The sequence below is a fragment of the Rhinoderma darwinii genome, chromosome 4 (genome assembly GCF_050947455.1).
Source record: "Rhinoderma darwinii isolate aRhiDar2 chromosome 4, aRhiDar2.hap1, whole genome shotgun sequence".
In the NCBI taxonomy this organism is placed as follows: domain Eukaryota; kingdom Metazoa; phylum Chordata; class Amphibia; order Anura; family Rhinodermatidae; genus Rhinoderma; species Rhinoderma darwinii.
In genome coordinates this window covers 339872628-339897325 of record NC_134690.1, presented here as the reverse complement: position 1 = coordinate 339897325, position 24698 = coordinate 339872628, and the positions used below count along the sequence as shown (strand labels likewise).

The window sequence follows — 24698 nt, the reverse complement described above, 5'->3', positions numbered from 1 at the left end:
TAAACTTGGACTGTGTGGGAGCGGCGCATTCGCCGTTCCCACACAGACGGCGTACACCATAGTGGATGGAACGGGCCCCGTTCGCATTCACTATGGGACTGTAGCTGCCGTATTCCATGTCTGTATGTGTCGTTAATCGACACATACCGAAATGGAAAAAAAAATGGCAGCCCCCATAGGGAAGAAAAAGTAAAAAAGTAAAAAAAAGTAACACACAAACACACAAATAAATACAAAAGTTTTTAATAAAACTGATATAAAAAATTTTTTTTGGGTGACACTGTTCCTTTAAGGCTGGGTTCACACGACCATGTTACGTCCGTAATGGACGGAACGTATTTCGGCCGGAAGACCCGGACCGAACACACTGCAGGGAGGCGGGCTCCTAGCATCATAGTTATGTACGATGCTACGAGTCCCTACCTCTCCATGGAACTACTGTCCCGTACTGAAAACATGATTGCAGTACGGGACAGTTGTCCTGCAGCGAGGCAGGGACTCCTAGCATCGTACATAACTATGATGCTAGGAGCCCGCCTCCCTGCAGTGTGTTCGGTCCGGGTCTTCCGGCCGAAATACGTTCCGTCCATTACGGACGTAACATGGTCGTGTGAACCCAGCCTAATTCCTGTGAAAGGCCTGAAGGGTTAAAACACTTTCTGAATACTGTTTTGAATACTTTGAGGGGTGCAGTTTTCAAAATTATGATTTATGGGGACTTTCTAATATATAAGGCCCTCAAAACCACTTCAGAACTGAAATGGTCCCTGAAAAAATAGCATTTTTAAATTTTCTGGAAAATGTGAGAAATTGCTGCGAAATTTCTAAGCCGTAACGTCGTTGAAAAATAAAAGAATGTTCAAAAAACTATGCAAACATAAAGAAGACATATGGTATATGTGAACTAGTAACTATTTTGTGTGGTATTACTATCTGTTTTACAAGCAAATACATTTAGATTTCGAAAAATGCTTATTTTTGTAAATTTTCTTTAATTTTTGGTGTTTTTCACAAAGAAATATTGAATTTATCGATCACATTTTTTTTACTAACATAAAGTACATTATGTCCCGAGAAAACAATCTCAGAATCGCTTGGATAGGTAAAAGCATTCCGGAGTTATTACCACATAAAGTGACACATGTCAGATTTGAAGGAGCCAATTCTGCACAGGGGAATGTTGTTTATATGTGTGTGTATTAATTCCTACATACATATTGAGCCTGTGTATATAGATGTGTGTGTAAATAAATTCCGCTCCTGACTATCAGTCAATGAGTATACATTGTAATGATAGCTCATGTTATGCACTTTCACTCTATGGGGCAGATTTACTAAGAGTTCGTCTCATGCTCCAATCTTAATTATCAAAAAATAACTCTAAAAAATAAGTATACTCACCTTACAGCTACTCTTCTCCCCTTTGTGGCTTGTCAGGCACCCTCAGCATGCGGCGGCTCATACAAGGTCCTGATGACGGGCAGCGGCAGGGCCTTATATGCGATGCAACGTCATCAGTGCCGTGTCACATACAACGTCCTGACGCTGCCGGCGTCAGGATCTTGTATGAGCTGCCACATGCTGAGGGAGCCTGAGGGGACCCAGATGGAGAATGGGACTATTTAGCTGAGGTTAGTTTCAACCTTGCTACACCCCACAGAGTGACATATTCGCCAGCTAGGAGTTGGCGTTAATTTTTTATAAATTTGTCGGGTGGTCCTGTCCCCTTTTGTGAAGCCGTACCCCTTTTTACATAAGTGGCGAAGGCGGTGTAAAAAAGGCCCTATGCCAGAAAATTGGCATAGAAAGTTTGATGAATTCCCCCCTACGTATTTAAATCCTGGATGTCATTTTGGAGGTACTGTGGTTGTCACTGTAGGTTCATTTATTATGAATGTCATCATTGGGAAAAGGGAAGTCATTTTATAAGTACCCAAGACTTAGCTGGATGTCTCACAAATACCTACACTGAGCAGAGGAGAATTGATTATTTCTAACATTAGTATTAGTATGTGTTCTTCAGTCACTTGGTATTTTACTGATTCTTGTACAAGCTACAAGTGACTTACTTGTTCAGGACTTTATTGGATCATCTATCTTTACAAATGATACGTAAAAACTTTTTGATAACATTATGAGAAGGCTTTGTCTAGGGTGGCAGAGGGGGGGTCGGCACCTCCCATATTAAGTGTTACCCCTACTCCAAGAGAAGAGGCACTGAGAGACCCCAGTCACTGGAGAGGACTAGCGCATAAACAACTATAAAGGGGCGTATTTAGGGGTTGCTTGGGGGACAGGTTCTATGGATGTTAGCTGCCAGAGCCAATCAGCTTTGGCTAGTGCAAGGTGCAATCTATATCTTTGTCCGGGGGGGAAGAAAGCCAAACCACATCTCTGGTTAATGTCAGTGATTATCTGTGATTCTAAGCATGAAAACCACCAAGACATCAATATTGCTTCTGCAAGAGGGCTACAAGTGGCCACTCACCTTTCTCGCCAATTCTTCCCCACCTAAATGACGTAATTGGTAATGGAAAGGGGCAAGCTATTGGGGTGCGTGTGGCGGAACAGACAAACATGACAGCCAGCTTACAGATAAAAAGCCCCCCAGCAAAAATGGTGTAGGCTAGCTGATCTTTCATGTGTCAGCCCATTTGCTCTTTTTGATGGACATTCTTCCACATCCTGGTAATATTGTGGGACAGGGGTGTTGTCCAGTTGTGTAGACGTTAGTTCCAGTGTCCCAGCAGTATATATTTATGTATGTACATGTTTAGTGAATGTGTTTTCTGTATGTGTAGTGAATACATTATTGGCGTCCCATACGGCACTATTATTTATTCACTTTATGGCTGTGAGCTGTGAACTGTATGTCACTGTAATTCGGCATTGTAAAGCAGTATTATGATATTTGGGCACAATATGGCAAAAATATGTGGGCACTGTATGGTACCATAATTTGGGCACTGGATTGTTGTATTGCGCTTGAATCTTGTGGCATTATATTTTTGACACACCAATGTAAGTGGGCCATTGTTTGGGACTGGCTAGATTATTTGGGCACTGTATTTTACTATTGTATGTCACTATTATTTGTGCACTTTTTTTTATTGCATTTATTCTGGCACTGAATACCTATTTGAACACTACATGTCGTTCTTTTTTATCAATGTCTATCGGCATTATTTGGGACAAAATACTGTAGACTTTTGAGGCAAATAGACATCAGAAACCCACTTGACTGTTTTATAGACCTTTCCATTATTTTCATTGCCTAAAGCAGCATTAGCTGGAAATATGGCCCTTCCTGGCACGTCGCTGTTTATTAAACCAGAGCGTCATCTCTTATTCAGTCACAATGAGTAGAAATTGTAAAAGCTCATGTGAATAATTATCTAACTAAATAGCATTACTCAGCTGAACGTTTGTCCCCTCACGCACTGAACTTCCCCTCCTCAATGATACTTGAACGTTCTTTTTATCGTGGCTATTTATATAGAACAGTTCATACAGTCTACCCCTGCGTTTGAAATGCTAATAAAGTCTTCAGGGGAGAATTAAATTATCAAGGACGATCTTTCCATCTTATGTAATTAAATTTAGCATGTTACAAATCAAAAATAAATTACAGTAGTAAAAAACGTAATCAAATAATGGAAATGTTTTAATGGATAAATAAACTTATACATTTTATATGGAAGAGGGATATATTGTGATTCAATATTTGATTATACAGTAAAGTAATGAAATACTGTGTTAGTATGGAGTACCTTTTTATAAAGAAAATTAAAAGCCCTGTCAACTAAAACTAGTGCCAGAAAATGCAAAACAGCTCTCCTCAAGAAGGAAGAAAACTGTCTCTGTAGTGCCACCTATAGGGGACTACCCTGTAAGTCAATGTTCCACCCTTTATAGAGCTTTGAAACATTAGACAACCATCTAAAGACAACACTATTTCTAGGTTTTTGCTCCTCATCAGTACAGAGTGGGGTTCTGGTTGGCTGAGTGATATGACTTTGAGGCAACTCTTGGAATTTACAGATTCTTCTTGCGGAGGTCCAGTTGGTAGAGACGTCCGCAAAATAGTTCTCCAGATGGAAGAAAACTGTCAGCCAGTCAGAACCCTACTCTGTACTAATGAGAAGCAACAACTCCGAAACAGTTCTGTCTACAAATCAAATAGGTTTCTCTGGCGTGTCTATTAACCCCAGTTCTATTTCAAAGCTCCATAATGGGTCAGACATTGACTTACAGACTAGTGACCTATAGGTGGCACTAGAGAGACAGTCTTCTTTAGTCCAGAGAAGAGCTGTTTTGCATACTTTTTCTGAGGAATCATTGCCGTTAAGACTCCCTACCAGATGGATCTCCAGACTAGATAAGTAAGTCTAAGTTCACACCATGTTTAGGCTCTACGTGTGTATACGCCAGGAAGTTCTCAGAACATTTAAGAGTATATTTTTGGCATACGCTTGGCCAGTAATTGTCATAATACTTTTGCCAATACAACAGTGTGCAAAAAAAGTATACTGCATGATTTTCTCAGTTTTTATAAATAAAGCTTAAAGCTCTGAAACTACGCTTGGGTTTCAAGTATAGTGTTCTTCGGCCAGAAGTTGAAAAATTATGCCGCAAGATGTAGCCCAGAGAGCGAGCGGTCCAGTTGTGGTTGTCTAGGTACCTCCCACTGGGCTCTGTATATGATTTATGTGCTGATGATGTATTTAATGCACAGAGGATTGCCTAGACGGGAAACAATAGTGGCAAACTTGACGAAGAATTTCAACACAAATTATATTAGAAAGTTGCAGAACTCTGTTAGTTAGAGCGCCATTTGGTAATAGTTTTATTAATTGTAAAGTATCTTTCAAAAAACGTGGATCTCTGACTGGCTGTCCAACTGCTCATTATTAATATAACCAACCAAATCTAACAACTAATGTATGGACAAGTTAAAATTATGAACTTAGAAAACCTTTTAAAGAAGTTGTCCTAACTGAGAAATTCCTGTCCATATGTCCTACTAGGGCAAATGAACATTAAAGAAAGAGCGTAATTCCCCCTGCCCAGGGCCCCCATCTATTAGTCAGGGAGGGAACCTCTGCTAAAAGGACTCCTTTGGTGAACTAGTTGTGATCATGTATTTGACTTGAAAGGAAACCGCTGCAAGGGTTGCCTGCAGTTGATATTGCTGGGAGTTTTGGCAGCCAGACCCACGTCGATCAGAATTGTTTTACTTATTTAGATAATAAGAAAATTAATAGGTGCACTTTTTTTTATTTCAAAATTCTTTATAAAATATATTATAAGAATTCATAGAGTAATTTTTTTGTATAAAATTAGCAGAGGATGTTCTGCTGGATGTCATAAGTAGGATCCTTTTTTGAAAATTAAGTCATATTTGCCAAACAAAATAAAGCAGCATGCAGCGCTGTTTTGTCCATCAAAATGATGAAAACTTGACGGAACCCCTTCTGTTATTTTCATTATTCTGTTCCTATGACAGAACAGAATAACGGAAACAACGAATGAGATGAAAACAGAGCCTAAGAGTTAAAGTACTAGGATATATATCAGTCACAACAAGTAAAAACCATGCATGTATAATGAAGCAGGCCACAGTTTTTTTTCTGACTGATTTTGTATGGAATCCTTATACCTCCGCTTATGCACATCTGTGGAGCCCTATTACGGCTTTGTACAAAGTGGAGCCATAAGATGGCCATTGGCATGAGCCCTAAAGCCATTTGCACACGACCCATGTTCCACTCCGGCATCCGAGTGGCACCCGATAGTCTTCACAGACCAATTCATTTCAGCGGGTGAATCGGGTCCATGAAAACTGACCCGTATCTCCAATCCGTGGAAAGATAGAACATGTCCTATCTTTCCACGGATCACTGATGGGACTCGGCCGGCGCACTCTGTCACGTACATGAGGCGTAAGGCAGTTAGTGAAGCTAGATGAGGCAACCCTTTATTTAAATGAAGACCTGTTGACAAGTTTTTGTTAGTAATAGAAAAAAAATACGTTTAATACACACAGTATACTAAGCTTTTCTGTTTACAGAGATTTGCTAAATGAGAATGTAGCTGGGATATTTCACTAGCATCCAGATATCATGTTCCTGTCTGCAGTACAAGTGGAGAGGAAGCACTGAGACACTGTCAAAGCAAACATTACAGCGGAAGGGATTCTTTTTCTTTGTCATAATTTAACTTGATACTGGCACAGTCATTGGAAACTATTGTGACATCTCATCCTAAACTTTCACAGTAAGTGAAACATTAGGTACTTATCACAATTCACCACGCCTTTATGACAAAATAAATACAGTCATTAGTAGAAATTAAGTTTGACTTTTCAGCAGAAAATAAAATATTCTTAAATATTTTTTTTTTTCTGTAACTTATGTAGCGCCAACATATTTCACAGTGCTGTACAGAGATTGTCATTACTCACATCTGTCCTCGTTCCCATTGGTGCTCACAATCTAATGTTCCCTATCTCTCAGGGTATGTTCACACGCAGTGTTTCCAGGCATTTTTCGGGGCGTAAATGCCTCGAAAAGCGGCGGAAAAAAACTAAAGCTGAACACCTCCTAAGAACATCTGCCCATTGATTTCAATAGGAAAAACAGCGTTTTGTTTAGACGGGGCGTTTTTTTTACACGGCCGTTTGAAAAAAATGTCACTTCTTGAGCCGTTTTTGGAGCCGTTTTTCATTGTGTCAATAGAAAAACAGCTCCAATAACGGTTCCAAAAATGCATCAAAAACGTCTGATGCTTTAAACATGGTTAAAAATCAGACTGTTTTCCCTTGAAAATAGCTCCGTATTTTACAGCCGCTTTTACTTTAGCGTGTGAACATACCCTCAAACACATACAGTAGCGCCAAATTCATAGAACTCCAATTAATCTATTAGTGCGTTTTATGGGTATACTTATGGAATTGTTTTGTTTTGGAGGGTGTGGTGTTGGGTTATAAACAAGCATTGATGTGCTAAAGGCACTTTTACGTGGGCCAATGATTGGGTTAGCGAACATTCATATGAACGCTCATTCCCGATCATTGTCATGTGTACACAGGGCCGCAATCAGCCGATGTGCGAGCAATTGCTCGTTCATCAACTGATCAGATCTTTTATGCAGCCATAAAAATGGTCGCTAGTCGGCAGCACATCTCCCGGTGTGAACGGAGATGTGCTGCCGACAAGATGCAAATGTATGGGGGCGAGCAATCTTAGTAACGATCGTTTGTCCCCATACCCACGATGAATGGAGCAAATTTGCAGAGATCGACAAGTTGCGCTCGTTAATAGGTGGTAAACACGGGTGAATATTTGCCCGTGTAAAACCACCTAAACACAGGTTGCGGTATCTAGCGTAGATTATTATCAGCCATGTTGTAGCCACTGTAAAAGAGATTACAGATCCATAGTATCAACGAAGCCCCTGCAAGAGGGCATAGTGTAAATATTCAAGTTTTGGGTTCATATTAATAGAGGGTAGAGCTGTGATGCTTGTATACCAAACTAGGGGACAGAGCACTATATATTAAACCCAGCCTCTTGGCATAAACGGAAACATAGTTTTGACTGGAGGTCATGCTTTCTACTCCCGTACTCCCACTGGTCCTGAAAAATATAGTAAGTCAGTGCACAATAACATTCCGTTGGGTCAATATATATATATATCAATTCATCTTCACTAGTTTATGAGTTTTATATATATATAAAACTCATAAACTAGTGAAGATAAATTGATATTTTAGGTTGCTTCTGGGTGACATATTATTGGGAAACATGCATCAGGTGTCAGGAATTATTTCCTTCAATATTTACTCAGAAGAATGGTTAAGAAGCAATCACCTCTGGAGATAGCGAGATTGTGCTGGACTGAGCCCGGACATTAGGAAATTCACGTTTACATAACAATCAGAACTGCAAGTTTGTAAAAGGAAACAAAAAAATAAACGTTTTCCTGGTTGCACTTGATAAGAATTGCTTTAGGAAATCGCAAACCTCATTGTTTATGTATTTGGAGAACAAGTGACTGTTTTATTAAAGGGCTATATGGGATTAAAATGTTCATGTTTCTTGTATTGAATGCTACATATTTAAAGTAGATATGTTATGCCCGAGATATAGTGCAATTGTGTATATCTATATGGTTGCAAATGTCTGGCATTGATACACTGTAAAAAAATGGAAACATTATGCTTAAAAAAAAAATATATAAATATATAGGCGTATATCAGTCATATGCTTTTTTTTTAATGACATGTACTGTTTAAAGAGAAGATTATTTTTGCATTAAAATCCCCAGTATTTTATTTGTTAAATATAAAAGTATCTTATTCTTTTCTGAACATTACTGAGAGGTTGTAAGTAGTTCACCCCTACTGCTAGCGTCTCAGAGTAGTGATAGGATCATGTTCACCAGCTGACGTCCTGCCTTCCTCCTTCTACAATGGTACCCTCCTGTCATTGGTCATTGGTACCCACCATGACCTGATTTGGAACTTGTCCTGTAACTACTGATGCCTCCTCCTTGTCCTGCTGTAGTGTAATTAATTCTACTATCAAAACTGTATGATCACATTTGCAAAATATGCATTTAACTAAGTGGTAATAAAGGCCATAGCTAGATGGAGACGTAGGACTGCCTGATGATTTTGTCAGCTAATAGGGCACCTTAAAGGGATTTTCCCACCAGGGACATTTATGAGGGATCTATAGGATATGTCATAAATGTGAGATAGATGCGGGCCCCACCTCTGGGACCTGCACCTATCTCTATAACGGGCCCCCTAAACGTATGTTCACATGCTAAAGTAAAAACGGCTGTAAAATACGGAGCTGTTTTCAAGAGAAATCAGCCTCTGATTTTCAGCCGTTTTTAAAGCATCAAAGGTTTTTTTGGTTCGATTTTGAGCTGTTTTTGAAGCTGTTTTTCTATTGACTTCTAATGTTTTTCTATTAAAGAAGGAAAACCGTCGCTGAGCTGCGCTGTTTCCGTAAGTCCCATAGAACTGAATACTACTTACGGAAACAGCATAGCTCGCATGCTACGCTGCTTCCGTAACTGCCATTCACTATTATGGGACGTATGGAAACAGCGTAGCTCAGCGAGCTACGCTGTTTTCGTAACTCCCGACCATATAGTCAGGAAGTGGCCGGGAGGCAGCGAGAACAGAAGAAGGTAGAATGGGGTTTAGGAGCCCCGTTCTAAAGATAGGCGCGGGTCTCAGAGGTGGGGCCCGCATCTATCTGACATTTATGACATATCCTGTGGATATGTCATAAAAGTCCCTGGTGGGAAAACCCCTTTAAGGCTTGCTTTGGGTCTTGTGAATTTTTACATTGATCGAAAACTATTTAGAAAGAATGGTCTTGAATCCACAGAACCTTTCTATTATGGGCATAGATCGGCCTTGTTGTCCTTATATTGACGTATAGACCCGACAGCAATTCAGCCCATACATAATCAGTACTTACCCTTGATTTTTTCTGTAGTTTCTCCCATAGACTATATCCTATACAACCTTTCCTCTATCCAAAGGTCTCTAATAAACTTTATTGACTCACATGTGCATAAGAAAACAAAAAGGTTAAAAGAGCCGCCATGTAAGTTCCTTTAAACCCTTCACTTGGTGAATGATTGCAAATTATCGGATGACATATGTTGTTTTCTAAATTAAGTTTTACATCATCTCATTGTGTGCTCATTGCTTTTGTTCACCACAACCACAGTCAATTCTTATTAAACGTATATGCAGTAGCCGTGTGGAAGTATTGTGCTGCGCGGCCACAGACCACATCACAGAACCGTTGCAATTCACTGCAAAACTTCTTGTGATTTTGCCGTGTGGTTCTCTGCCGGTTGATTAAAACCAAAATTGCTAACCTGAAATGTTTCGCTACTAACACATGTTGTCTTCAGGGGTCCTTACATGTTACAGTGTCTATGGCCATAGATATTAAAGAGGTTATGCTGTAAGGTAGGGGCCCACACAGCTGCTACTGTATTGTGCTGCGGATTTTCCACAACGAAATCCGTTGTGGAAAATCTGCAGTATTTACGTTTCGTGTGAACTTACCCCTACAGTTGTGATTCAAGCTGGCCGCTAATAGCTGGCTCGCTCTCTTGTCTGACAAAGTCAAGGGCACCCCTCCCTGATACAGAGAATGTCCGGTAAATTCAGGCCTACTAGCAATTGGCTGCACTGTGGGGATTTGTGGGGAGGTCACCACATCAGCATCCCAGCGATGCGATCGATAGGTGCCGATGGTTGCCATGGCAGCCGGGGGCCTAGCAAAGGCCCAGGTCTGCCAGCAGTGTATGTTTATACAGAAGTATTGCAAACATAAGTATTGCAGTGTATTATAAAATCAAACAAAAGATCACATAAAAAAAGTAAAAACATAGATCAATAAACTTTATAATGAAAAACTAAAAATCCTAAGTAAAAAAAAAGACAAACCTTTTTTCTCCATTTACAACATGCTTTATTATTTTAAAAAAAGCTAAACATAATTGGTATTGCGGCATTCATAACGACCCCTACTATACAACTATTATGTTATGTAATCCGCGCAGTGAACGCCGTAAAAAATAAATAAAAAAACTGCCAGAATTTCTGTTTTCTGTACATCCCGCCTTTCAAAAACCACAATAAAAAGTAAAAAAAATGCTGAAAAATTAGTAAAATATAATTTTTTTAAATAAATTTGGTATTGTCGTAACAACCCGCACAATAAAGCTATTATGTTATTTATACCACACGGCAAACATCGTAAATTTAAACCGCAGAAAAGAATGGCGGAATTTCTTTTTCCATTCCCCTGAAAAAAAGTTTAGAAAAGTTAATCAATAAGTAACCTCACATGAAAAAAATAAAAAAGTTATGACTTCAAATGCGACGTTAAAAAAAACTGAAAAAAAAATCGCTTATTATTTAAGGCCTGAAAATAGGCTGGTCACTAAAGTGTTAAAGGTTATGCTGCTGTTGATGCCAGATACCACAGGATGCCCTCAGAGCTCTTGTGGAGTCTATGCATTGATGGGTCAGAACAGTTTTGGGGGCATGAGGGGGACCTACACAATATTAGGCAGGTAGTTTTATTGTTATGGCTGTATATATAAGGGGAGAAGAATCAGACCCAGCTTCAAGATCACTCACCATAGCACTATCTACATGTTCTGGACCCCGAAACCATGTGCTCTGAAGGCCGCCCTCTGGATATGTTTTAATGCAGTCTTCTTCCTTCTCTGAGTGCTGTATAAGGCTCATCCTGCTGCCAGGGCCTGGTCCTACTTGGCTAACATTACACAACCTCTATTATTTTGCTATTTTATTGTTATATACTGTACACCATAGTCTGGCATGTATTTCTATTAATAAATGTGCCTTATATTATATAGCAAGCATTGACCTCATGTGTTTGTTTTCTTACAGCGAAACCCTCCACTGCTCGTAAATGATCTTTTTGAAGATATAAAAGATGGGACTAAGCTACTTGCATTGTTAGAAGTTTTGTCCGGACAAAAACTGGTAGGTGACAAATTTAGATAAAATACACAACTACGGTGAGAATAAGTGGTGACATTTTTAATACTTACACGATTGTCAACACCAAAGATCCCTATCCTTCACATTACAACTCACAAAACGGAAAAATCTGTTCAAATTTCTTATATGTCAGAGATACATGTGAGATGTCAGACCACCAATCATTTCTGGACCGAAAAGGATTTATAGATTGTTTACAAACCTTCGGCCTGCTCAAAGATCTGTGTTGGGCCAAATGGACACAGCAAAGCCGTGTGTATAAATTCTCTATGGCGGCATATGGAATCCCTGCAGCTCTGTACTGTGGAGTGGTTGGCACTCCATGTGCTACTGTATAGTGCTCCGTACGGTTCCGTATTATGGTATTTTTCTACCCTAGAAGCAATCGGAGATATATGGAGGTACAGTAGGGTCACAAAAATCAGTGTATGTTGTTTTACGACTTTACACAATTTGAAGGTATTACAGAGCCATAATATATTTGAGTGAAAACATGACATTATTCTAAAGAAAAGTATATTGATTTGAATGTTGTGTCAGACGTTCAGTAACATTTATCTATAAGTAAACAGCCTTTTCTTATGGAAATCAGTGGCGATTTAGGTTCCTGCACCCTGCATATTAACAATATAATCCCTGACATTTGATATGCTGCAGGCATTGTGAACATTAGCTCCTTGACACTTCATTCCAGAGTATAAAGTTGGCCAGGATGCCTCAATAATTCATAATTTGGTAAAATGGTTGGTTTGCACTCTATTACAGTCATAGCATTCAGAGGGGTTGTTCAGGTCAATGGAAACCACCAGACGTAAATGTAGCTCTGGGATTGGTACAAGATAAGTAATACAATGTACTTTTAAAGTAACTCAACTTTTTATGAAGTTTATATCTGTATATTAACTCTTAAATAACGTTCAAAGATGGACATACAATTGACCTAAATTTTTCACACGTGCCTATACTGGCCTTATATGTCATTTGATGTTTCTACACTCATTATCCTTGTTTATACCATTACCTGTGCAAGGACTGAGGATTAAAAGAGAAAAAGATGGCGCTCCATAGCGTGGAACCTTAGTGGGTTTGGATGAACAAAAAAATAAAGTTGAACTGCTCACCTGGTCAGGATGTGCTGAGCAGACACAACTCTGTAAATAGGCTGAAATGATGCAAGCTGCTGCTTTCCCTGGTGCCGGATCCGTGAGTGACTGTCATAATCAGATGCAAACAGTAGGAAAAAAAAACAAGCAGAAAAAAAAGGGTGATTATAGCACTGCTAAACATCACAAACGGACTTCCAAGTAAAGATAACAGTATTTATTGGGAAGTAACGGACAACGCGTTAATCGCCCTGTTTTTTGTTCCTACTGTTTTCTGCTGTGTAACGACTGGCAGGCATGTCGACCCACTGGGCCACTGCCATAACGGAGAAGCTGCTGATCAACAAAGTCTATGGCAGTTAGTAAGGTGAAAGTACTGGATAGTCAGAGGTGGGCTTGTGCCAGACAATCAGAGGGAGCCGGCTTGTGCAGGATAATGGAACTTGGCTAGTACACTGGACAGGAGTAGTGCAGTCGTCTCGGACACTGGACTTGGCTAGGACACCAGACAGGATTAGTGCAGTCGCCTCGGACACTGGACTTGGCTAGGACACCAGACAGAAGCAGTGCAGTTGTCTTGGACACTGGGCTTGGCTAGGACACCGGACAAGAGTAGTGCAGTCATCTCGGACACTGGACTTGGCTAAGACATTGGACAGGAGTAGTGCAGTCGCCTCGGACACTGGACTTGGCTAGGACACCGGACAGGAGTAGTGCAGTCATCTCGGACACTGGACACAGGATACAGCTAAGGAACGTTTTGCAAGACAAACACTGGGAAGACTCAACATTGTTCAGGCAAAGGGGGAGTAGGCAGAGTTTCTTTTCAAGTTCCAAGTGTGCTGGGATAGGTTAGAGGAGAATTTCCTGGTGCGTACGCGCTGGCCCTTTAAGAGCGGGGGGAGGAGATGCCGGCAAGTCTTCATAGACCAGCGGTCGCGGCTGCCGGTAAGTGGAAAATGCCTGTGGTCAGCGACCGCCGGCATTACAACCTGACACGTATTCTTTGAGTATATGTATGTCCGATAGCACATTTCATATTGATATTTACAAACTGTGGAACAACAAGTTATAAATCTTTCACTTTAATATTATTATTGTAAATTCTATGACAATATTACTGTTATCATTCCTCTGCTTTGTAAACAAATAATGACACTCTATTACTAATGTTTCAGCCATGTGAACAGGGGAAGCATATTAAACGCATTCACTGGGTGGCCAATATTGGTGCAGCTCTAAAGTTTTTGGAAGGAAGACGGGTGAGTGAAATATATGTTACTGTTTATCCCAGTGATAGGGGAAGTACACATTTTCTAAATAAATCTGTGCACAACCTGAACAAATCACAAACACATAGAATAATTGGTAAAAGAGAAATCCTCCTAGAGACAATTGGTGGACATGACAATTTCTACCATGAGTCCAGGTTGTTTTGAGTTTCGACTTGTAATTGAAGGGTATTGACATTGGCAGGCTTATGGCTCCGATGGTTATAATGCATTTTTGCGGGATATTTGGATTGGTCTCCAAATGTCAACACTTTACATAATATGATCTCAGCAGTGAATGCATTCACATAGGGATCAATAGTGTTTGCTTACAGAGTAACATATATTTGACTAGTAGAACATGGGCAACAATATGCAACGTGACTTTTGGCTTGTTGTTTTAATGATGTGACTAACTACATGACAGTGACATTCAGCTCCGTCTTTTTATAGTGACTGCTCAGTAGGGTTAACAGGGTACCGGAATTTGGACTTCGATACCGATACTTTGTGTAGTATTGCAATTCTCGACACCAAAACAATACTTGAGGGCAGAATAATTTTTTTATTTTATCCTCTTTGCTTCCTGGCTTTCAGAACTTTTTATTTTTTGCTCGATGTGGCTATATGAGACATTTTTCTATTGTGGGATGAGTTTTACTTTATGAAGGTGCAGTTTTTTTGGTATATTTACATTATCATTTCATTTATATAAATTTTTATTTTGGCAAAAATACAGAAAAAAACCAGTTCTTATTTTTTTTGTTTTTTTTACAGCATACACCAATCATCATAAATTACACTATAAGTTTATTGTGCAGGTTATTACGGTTGTGACAATACCAAATATGTGTGTATTATTTTATGTATTGGGACTTATATTTGAATAATGTTTATTGTAAAAAATTTGCATTTGTGTATCTTTTTTACAGATTTTTTTATTTGACATTACTTTTTTAAAATTAATTAAAATGTTTGTTTTTTATTTTTTATCTTTAATGTACTGGCATATATTTATATTTCAGTACATTAGCCGGTGTACTGATGCAAAGGCAGTTGTTAGGGCATACCTAGGTATGCCCTAACAGGATATATGGTTAGACAGCCTTGTGGGTCCTTCAATAGACCCTGGGCTGTTTGTCCATATAAGGTGTGTCCCTCGATCTCGTCACAGGGATTCCCTGTGACGCGATCAAAGGGGGGTCCTCCCCTTCTCATTTTCCCTTTGATTGCCGTGGATCAAAAGTTTCTATGATATCCGCCGTTAGAGCGGGGCTGCGGCTGTGTATTACAGCCATTGCCCCACTCCTGAGTGGCCATTGCATGCCAGATCAATGAAAATGAATGTCCACAGCAGGAGCCCTGCTGTGGACATTCATTTTCATTGATCTGGCATGCAATATATATTGGTTGGTATGGCTTCTGGGACTTATTATGACTTTAGGTGATTTCCTGGTTTCCTACTCAGTGCTGGCTACTCAGTCTTTTTTGCATGTCATTTTTGACCAGGGTCTATATTATACTGTTCAGTCTTTGCATATCTTTCTGGAGATACAGCTCCAGGCTTCTGCTATATATATTTATTTGATTATACACATTCATGGCATGACTGTCAGTATGACTCTTGTTTGGCATTTTCTGATTTATTGTATATATGCCATTTGTCAATAATCTCATGTTGTCCACTGTGCATATTTTAATTGTTTGTGGTTTTTAGGTCTTGATGGCCAACATGTTCTTGTATTTATTGTAATAAAGGATTATATATTTTCTGCAAATTCTTTGGTTGTACTTGGTTTTATATTTTTCCCCTAGGGGTGCTAATATCTGTCCTCACATACAGTTATAGGTATTTATTGTTTGCTCTTCTTTGATATGTGTGGACGTTTACCATAAAGTTTATTGTTAGGTCTGGTTCTATATAGGTATTTATTATCTCTATGATGAATTCTCCCGGTCACAGCCCATTTCTGCAGTTTGCCGCTCACATGTCTTCAGCTTCTCACTTTACCAACATTTCTGCACCTATAAATAAATATAAAGTTATCATTATACCACACTACACCCCTAAATATAATAGTGCCATACACTGCACCTCTGATCATAATAGCACCATACACCGTGTCCCACACACACACTGTGCCCCCTGTAGATAGTGCCTGCCATAGAGCCCCCTGTAGATAGTGCCCCCATATAGCCCACCCCTGTATATAGTGTCCCACAAATAACTCCCCCTATACTGCTCTACAGATAGCCCACCCCTGTATATAGCCCCCTGTAGATATAGCCCAGCCCTGTATATAGTGCTCCACGTATAGCCCAACCCTGTATATAGCCCCCTGTAGATATAGCCCACCCCTGTATATAGTGGTCTACAGATAGCCCAACCCTGTATATAGCCCCCTCTAGATATAGCCCACCCCTGTATATAGTGCTCTACAGATAGCCCACCCCTGTATATAGCCCCCCTGTAGATATAGCCCACCCCTGTATATAGCCCCCCTGTAGATATAGCCCACCCCTGTATATAGTGCTCCACAGATAGCCCAACCATGTACGTAGCCCCCCTGTAGATATAGCCCACCCCTGTATATAATGCTCCACATATAGTCCACCCGTGTATATAGTGCTCCACATATAGTCCACCCCTTTATATAGTGCTCCACATATAGCCCACCCCTGTATATAGTGCTCCACATATAGCCCACCCCTGTATATAGCCCCCCTGCACATATAGTCCACCCCTGTATATAGTGCTCCACTAGATAGTCCACCCCTGTATATAGTGCTCCACAGATAGCCCACCCCTGTATATAGTGCTCCACATATAGCCCACCCCTGTATATAGCCCCCCTGCACATATAGTCCACCCCTGTATATAGTGCTCCACTAGATAGTCCACCCCTGTATATAGTGCTCCACAGATAGCCCACCCATGTATATACTATATACAGGGGTGGGCTATCTGTGGAGCACTATATACAGGGGTTGACTATATGTACATGGGGGCTATATACAGGGGTGGGCTTTCTGTGGAGCACTATAGGGGGTGATATTTGTGGGATACTATATACAGGGGTGGGCTATATCTACAGGGGGACTATATCTACAGGGGGACTATATCTACAGGGGTGGGCTATATACAGGGGTGGGCTATATACAGGGGTGGGCTATATACAGGGGGGACTATATCTACAGGGGGCTATATCTACAGGGGGGCTATATCTACAGGGGGCTATATCTACAGGGGTGGGCTATATCTACAGGGGTGGGCTATATCTACAGGAGTGGGCTATATCTATAGGGGGGGCTATATAATATATAGCCCCCCCTGTAGCTATAGCCCACCCCTGTATATGGTGCTCCATAGATAGCCCACCCCAGTATATAGCCCCCCCTGTAGATAGACACCCCCCTGTAGATAAAGCCCCCCGCGTGTAGATAAAGCCCCCCCGTAGATAAAGTCCCCCCCGTAGATAAAGTCCCCCCGTAGACAAAGTCGTCCCCCCTGTAGATACAGCCGCGCACTTTTATTACAATAAAAAAAATAAATTCAAACTCACCTTAATCCTGCTCACACGCCGTCAGCCAGCCATGGAGACCTGCTCTCTTCTGCGCAGGTCTCTTGGGGGTTGAACGCAGCGTCTATGAAAGGCGCTGATTGGCTGGGCAGGATGACTTTCCCTGTCAGTCAGTCAGCGCCTTTCATCGACGGAAGCGTCACTGGTACAAAAGGTACCAGTCGCTTCATTCGTGGAAAGGCGCTGAATGGCCGGTCATTCATTGCTTCTAATTATACCTGTGTCCTTGCGAAACACGTACAATTATAGTGCAGGAGGAGGTGGCGCTGGTGCCCCCCTCTAAGCTGCGCCCGGGGCACATGCCCCGCCTGCCCCCCCCCCTAGCTACGCCCCTGCAATGAGTACTACCACATATGTATAAAACATGGCTGGAACATTGTACTTAACAAGCACTTTTTACATTTTGTGTCACCCCTATTTCCTCTTGCAAGCGGGTACTTACTCCACTTGTTTGAATAGTTAATAAGTTTTCTCACTATGTACGGTCAGATATTGTCTGAACATGTTCCCTCCGAATTGTAAAGTGTTGCAGAATATGTTGGTGCTTTACAAATAAACATTATTATTATTATTATGGGGGCGTTTTGCAGTGCGCGCACAATGTTCTCCGTCTTCAGGCCGGCACAGGAGCTCATTAGTGTGGAGCCGGCCGCATTGCATCATGTTAGTCACTAAATTCATGTATAACAATACTAAGCTGTGCAGCCGCACAGCTTAGTATCGAAATACATGACTTCATGGTATTTAACCATTTTAGGGTGCACAGCATCGAAATAGTATTGATATTTCGATGCATCTTACAACCCTACTACTCAGTACTGTGGTCTGCCAGGGGTGCAAAATTTGCTCATCCACTCTCTGTCACCTCAACAAGATCTGCTATCTAACCACAGTCTTAAAGTCTTGTTTTGATTTCCAGAAACAATGCCACTCTAGTTTATGGCTGTGTCTGGTATTACAGCTTAGCCCCATTCACTTGTATAGGGCCTAGATGCAATACTAGTCACTGACATAAGAAAAGAGTGTCACTGTTCCTGGAAAAAAGCAGATTTTTTTTCAATCTTGCTCAACACCTTTACTGTTTTATTTTTTTGTGTGTCTGTGTGCCCCAAAAATAGGTTTATAATAATGACAAGAGCATTGACATAGCTCTGTATTGACATTTTGTGTATGAATGTCACTTTAGTAATCTATAGCAAGAAGTCACCATAGAAAACCTAATGAATATGTTCAATATTATATTTATTTATTAGCTTATTTATTTGCAGTAGAGGTTTTTAGGAAGAATTGCTACTTATAATAGATATATTTATTTCCCTTTATAAAGGAATCATTTAAAACGAGTATGTCCCCCAAAAATATTGTGAATAAATTCCTCCTGCAATTTGTGAAGTAAACCAGTGTCTGCTTTTTCTATATATTGTCTGGATAAGGCCTCATAGACTGTGAAACCGAACCTCACTATGAGCTGAGGCCCCATGCACACGACTGTAGAATTCATCCGTAATTACGGTCCGTAATTATGGATAGTAATTACGGACCCATTCACTTCTATTGCCCACAAACACCTTTCCATATATTTACGGGAAGGTGTCCGTGCCGTAGAAAGGCTCCACAAAAGATAGGACATGTCCTATTTTTTGCTTTTTTACACGGCCGCAAAAACGGATGGCTGTCGTTGGCTGACCAGTGATTATGGGCACGGTCGCGTGCATGAGGGCCTATGGCTTACAATAAGGTGCATAATATGGTTCCGTATTACGGGCCAAAATGCACACACAATCGTGTGCATGAGACCTAAAGGACATAAGATAACAAGTTGGTGCCAGTTGTGCAAGTGCCTAAGTTCTCTATATGATTGTACAAATTTGCACAGTCTACAGAATTTTTTTCGCCAATATACATAATCAAGCACAAAAGAAACTTTTGTTTGCGCAAATTGTGACTTTTTGACGTTTGCTACATTTCTATGCCACAAAACTGTCGTAGAACTAAGGGGATGTTCACACACTAGACTAAAAACGTCTGAAAATACGGAGCTGTTTTCAGAGGAAAACAGCTCCTCGCGATTTTCGCTGCGTTTTTTACAGCCGTTTTTGGATCTTTTTTCAATAGCGTCTATGAAAAACAGCTCCAAAGACGTCCCAGGAAGTGTCCTGCACTTCTTTTTCGCGGGCGTTTTTTTACACGGCCGTTTTTCAAAACAACCACGTAAAAAAACGGCCCATTAGAACAGAACGTCGTTTTTCCCATTGATTTCAATGGGCAGATGTTTGGAGGCGTTCTGCTTCTGATTTTAGGCCGTGTGAACATACACTAATAATAAATATCCCCTGAATATTTTTAGGCTTGTAAAAAATGACATAAATGTCTTGCCTTTCTTGTTTTTTCTGTGTCTTTCTTTATGCAGACAACTTTAACATGCATTTTTTTCAGACATTTTTCAAGTCCTATAAAGAAGCCTATAGATAAAAAGACCTGACAAAAATAACATGCCAAGAGCATGCTGCTTTTTAACCCCTTAAGGACGCAGCCTAGTTTGGGCCTCAAGGCTCAGAGCCCATTTTTGAAATCTGACATATTTCACTTTATGTGGTAATAACGTCGGAATGCTTAAACCTATCCAAGCGATTCTGAGATTGTTTTCTCGTGACACATTGGGCTTTAGGTTAGTGGTAAAATTTGGACGATATATTCAGTGTTTATTGGTGAAAAATGTCAACATTTTGGGAAAATTTATAAAAAATAGCATTTTTCAGAATTTTAATTCATCTGCTTGTAAAACAGATGGTTATACCACCCAAAATAGTTACTAGTTCACATTTCCCATATGTCTACTTTAGATTGGCATCGTTTTTTGAACATTCTTTTATTTTTCTTGGACGTTACAAGGCTTAGAACATAAACAGCAATTTCTCATATTTTTAAGAAAATGTCAAAACCCTTTTTGTAAGGTACCTATTCGGTTCCAAAGTGGCTTTGAGGGGCCTATGTATTAGAAACCCCAATAAAACACCCCATTTTGAAAACTAGACCCCTCAAAGTATTCAAAACAGCATTTAGAAAGTTTATTTAACCCTTTAGGCATTTCACAGGAATTAAAGCAAAGTAGAGGTGAAATTTGCAAATGTCATTTTTCTTGCTGAATTTCAATTGTATTAAAAAAAATTCTGTAACATAGAAGGTTTTACCAGAGAAACACTACTAAATATGTATTGTCCAGATTCTGCAGTTTTTAGAAATGTCCCACATGTGGCTCTAGTGTGCTCGTGGACTAAAACACAAGCCTCAGAAGCAAAGAAGGACCTAGTACATTTTGAGGCCTCTTTTTTATTAGAATACATTTTAGGCAGCATGCCAGGCTTGAAGAGGTGTTGATGGACAAAACTTTAGGAATCCCCAAAAAAGTGACCCCATTTTGGAAACTACACCCCTCAAGGAATTAATTGATGGTCGTTTTTTCCATTTTGATCCCACAGTTTTTACACAGCACGTATTTGAATTGAGCTGTGAAATTTAAAAAATGACATTTTTTTCCAATAAGATGTAAATTTTCATCAAAATTTCTTATTTTCACAGGGAACTAAATACACCATTTTGTTGCCCAATTTCTCCTGAGTGCAGCAATACCCCATTTGTGGTGATAAACTACCGTTTGTGCCCATGGGAGGGCTCAGAAGGAAAGGAGCGCTATTCATTCTTTGGAGTCCAGATTTTGCTGGATTGGTTTTCGGCTGCCATGTCGCATTTGCAGAGCCCAAGAGGTATCAAAGCAATGGAAACCAACCAGAAGTGACCCCATTTTGGAAACTACACCCCTCAAGCAATTGATTTATGGTTGTTGTTACCATTTTGACCGCACAGTTTTTTCACAGCACGTATTTGAATTGGGCTGTGAAATTAAAAAAATTTCATTTTTTCCAATAAGATGTCACTTTAGCTAGAAATTTCTAATTTTCACTAGAAATAAAATACTCAATTTTGTTGCCCAATTTGTCCTGAGTGCAGCAATACACCATTTGTGGTGATAAACTGCCGTTTGGGCCCATGAGAGGGCTCAGAAGGAAAGGGGTGCTATTTGTTCTTTGGAGTCCAGATTTTGCTGGATTGGTTTTCGGGTGCCATGTCGCATTTGCAGAGCCCAAGAGGTATCAAAGCAATGGAAGCCCACCACAAGTGACCCCATTTTGGAAACTACACCCCTCAAGGAATCGATTTATGGTTGTTGTTACCATTTTGACCGCACAGTTTTTTCACAGCACATATTTGAATTGGGCTGTGAAATTAAAAAAATTTCATTTTTTCCAATAAGATGTCACTTTAGCTCAAAATTTCTAATTTTCACTAGAAATAAAATACTCCATTTTGTTGCCCAATTTGTCCTGAGTGCAGCAATACACCATTTGTGGTGATAAACTGCCGTTTGGGCCCATGAGAGGGCTCAGAAGGAAAGGGGTGCTATTTGTTCTTTGGAGTCCAGATTTTGCTGGATTGGTTTTCGGTTGCCATGTCGCATTTGCAGAGCCCAAGAGGTATCTAAGCAATGGAAGCCCACCACAAGTGACCCCATTTTGGAAACTACACCCCTCAAGGAATCGATTTATGGTTGTTGTTACCATTTTGACCGCACAGTTTTTTCACAGCACATATTTGAATTGGGCTGTGAAATTAAAAAAATTTCATTTTTTCCAATAAGATGTCACTTTAGCTCAAAATTTCTAATTTTCACTAGAAATAAAATACTCCATTTTGTTGCCCAATTTGTCCTGAGTGCAGCAATACACCATTTGTGGTGATAAACTGCCGTTTGGGCCCATGAGAGGGCTCAGAAGGAAAGGGGTGCTATTTGTTCTTTGGAGTCCAGATTTTGCTGGATTGGTTTTCGGGTGCCATGTCGCATTTGCAGAGCCCAAGAGGTATCAAAGCAATGGAAGCCCACCACAAGTGACCCCATTTTGGAAACTACACCCCTCAAGGAATCGATTTATGGTTGTTGTTACCATTTTGACCGCACAGTTTTTTCACAGCACATATTTGAATTGGGCTGTGAAATTAAAAAAATTTCATTTTTTCCAATAAGATGTCACTTTAGCTCAAAATTTCTAATTTTCACTAGAAATAAAATACTCCATTTTGTTGCCCAATTTGTCCTGAGTGCAGCAATACACCATTTGTGGTGATAAACTGCCGTTTGGGCCCATGAGAGGGCTCAGAAGGAAAGGGGTGCTATTTGTTCTTTGGAGTCCAGATTTTGCTGGATTAGTTTTCGGGTGCCATGTTGCATTTGCAGAGCCCCAGAGGTATCAAAGCAATGGAAACCCACCACAAGTGACCCCATTTTGGAAACTACACCCCTCAAGGAATTCATTTATGGGTGTTGTGACCATTTTGACCCCATAGTTTTTTCACAGAACTTATTTGAATTGGGCTGGGAATGAAAACAAAATTATTTTTTTCCAATAATATGTAGTTTTTGCTCAAAATGTCTTATTTTCACAAGAAATAAAATACACCGATTTGTTGCCCAATTTGTCCTGAGTGCAGCAATACCCTATTTGTGGTGATAAACTGCCGTTTGGGCCCATGGGAGGGCTCAAAAGGAAAAGACCACCATTTGCCTACTGGTGATTTTCTGGTGCGAAGTCATGTATGCAGAAGCCCCTGAGGTACCAGTACAGTTGAAACCCCCGAGAAGTGACCCCGTTTTAAAACTACACCCCTTAAGGCATTCATCTAGAGGTGTAGTGAGCATTTTGACCGGGGACATACACCCCATAAACTGTAATGTGGGTTCTCCTGGGTACGGCAATACCCTACATGTGGCTGTTATCAGCTGTCTGGGCACGCAGCGGGGCTCAGAAGGGAAAGATGAGGGGGATAAGCTGTGCGAGGGCATCAGGCAGGGGCGTAACTAGGAAAGACTGGGCCCCATATCAAACTTTTGACTGGGGTCTCCCCTCCTCTGGGTATCACACAACCCCCCCTTGTAGATAGTGCCTCCCTATAGATTCCACCACAGCGCCCCCCTGTAGATAACGTCTTACAGCCCCAAATCCCCCCTGTGGATAACGCCATACAGACCCCCCTGTAGATAACGCCATACAGACCCCCCTGTAGATAACGCCATACAGACCCCCCTGTAGATAACGCCATACAGACCCCCCTGTAGATAACGCCATACAGACCCCCCTTGTAGATAACGCCATACAGACCCCCCTGTAGATAATGCCATACAGACCCCCCTGTAGATAATTCCATACAGAGTCCCCCCTGTAGATAACGCCATACAGAGTCCCCCCTGTAGATAACGCCATACATACCCCCTGTAGATAACGCCATACAGCCCCCCCTGTAGATAACGCCGCACAGACCCCATGTAGATAATGCCACACAGACACGCCTGTAGATAACGCCAGACAGACCCCCCCTGTAGATAACACCATACAGACCTCCCCTGTAGATAATGCCACACAGACCCCCTGTAGATAACGTCATACAGAACCCCCTGTAGATAGCGCCATATAGACCCCCTCCCGTAGATAACGCCATATAGCCCCCCCCCCCAAAAAAAAAACTGCCTATAGTTTGTCATACAAAAGACATGCATCCCTTATCCACAGGATAGAGGATACATGAGTGATCGCTGGCAGCGGTAAGGAGACCGGGGGACCGAAAGTCCCCTGAAGTTCTCCATGACAAACCTCGGACTTCCGGCGTCTGCGCAGTTCAATAAAAATGAAAGCAGCGCTGGTCACGCATGCGCACAAGCGCGACCGGTGTGCAAGTCATTTCTATGGAGCTGCAGACAAACCCCGGAAGTCACATTGATATATTGTGTCCTTCCTTATCCCCCTCTTATAGCAGACTTTGCACCTCTTTTGACTTTTGCCCTTCTTGCCAGTTTGGGGAACTTCTCCTGGAAAGTGTTGCCCTGGTACGATGTGTGTGGCTTCACTTCCAGAAGTACTGGGTGCCCCCACTTCCTGGTCCCTAAAAATTAGTTTCTTGATAATCACCTCTTGAAATTCCAGGAAAGTTCCCGTCTGGCCTGTACATCGACGTAGCACGTACGCATTGTACAATGCCATCGGTATGATGTGCACTGCCAGCTTCTTATACCACACCACACCACATGGCGCTGTAGGGCTTCAGGACTTGATCTGACAAG

General features: G+C 40.9%; 1 protein-coding gene across 1 annotated transcript in view; it reads left to right on the top strand.

Moving 5' to 3' along the window:
• SYNE1 (spectrin repeat containing nuclear envelope protein 1) overlaps window positions 1-24698 on the top strand; it is a 498487-nt gene that overhangs the window by 118005 nt on the left and 355784 nt on the right. The window contains exons 4-5 of the mRNA XM_075862881.1: window positions 11462-11557; window positions 13857-13940. Coding sequence (XP_075718996.1) covers window positions 11462-11557; window positions 13857-13940 — 180 coding nt within the window. The remainder of the gene's footprint in view (window positions 1-11461; window positions 11558-13856; window positions 13941-24698) is intronic.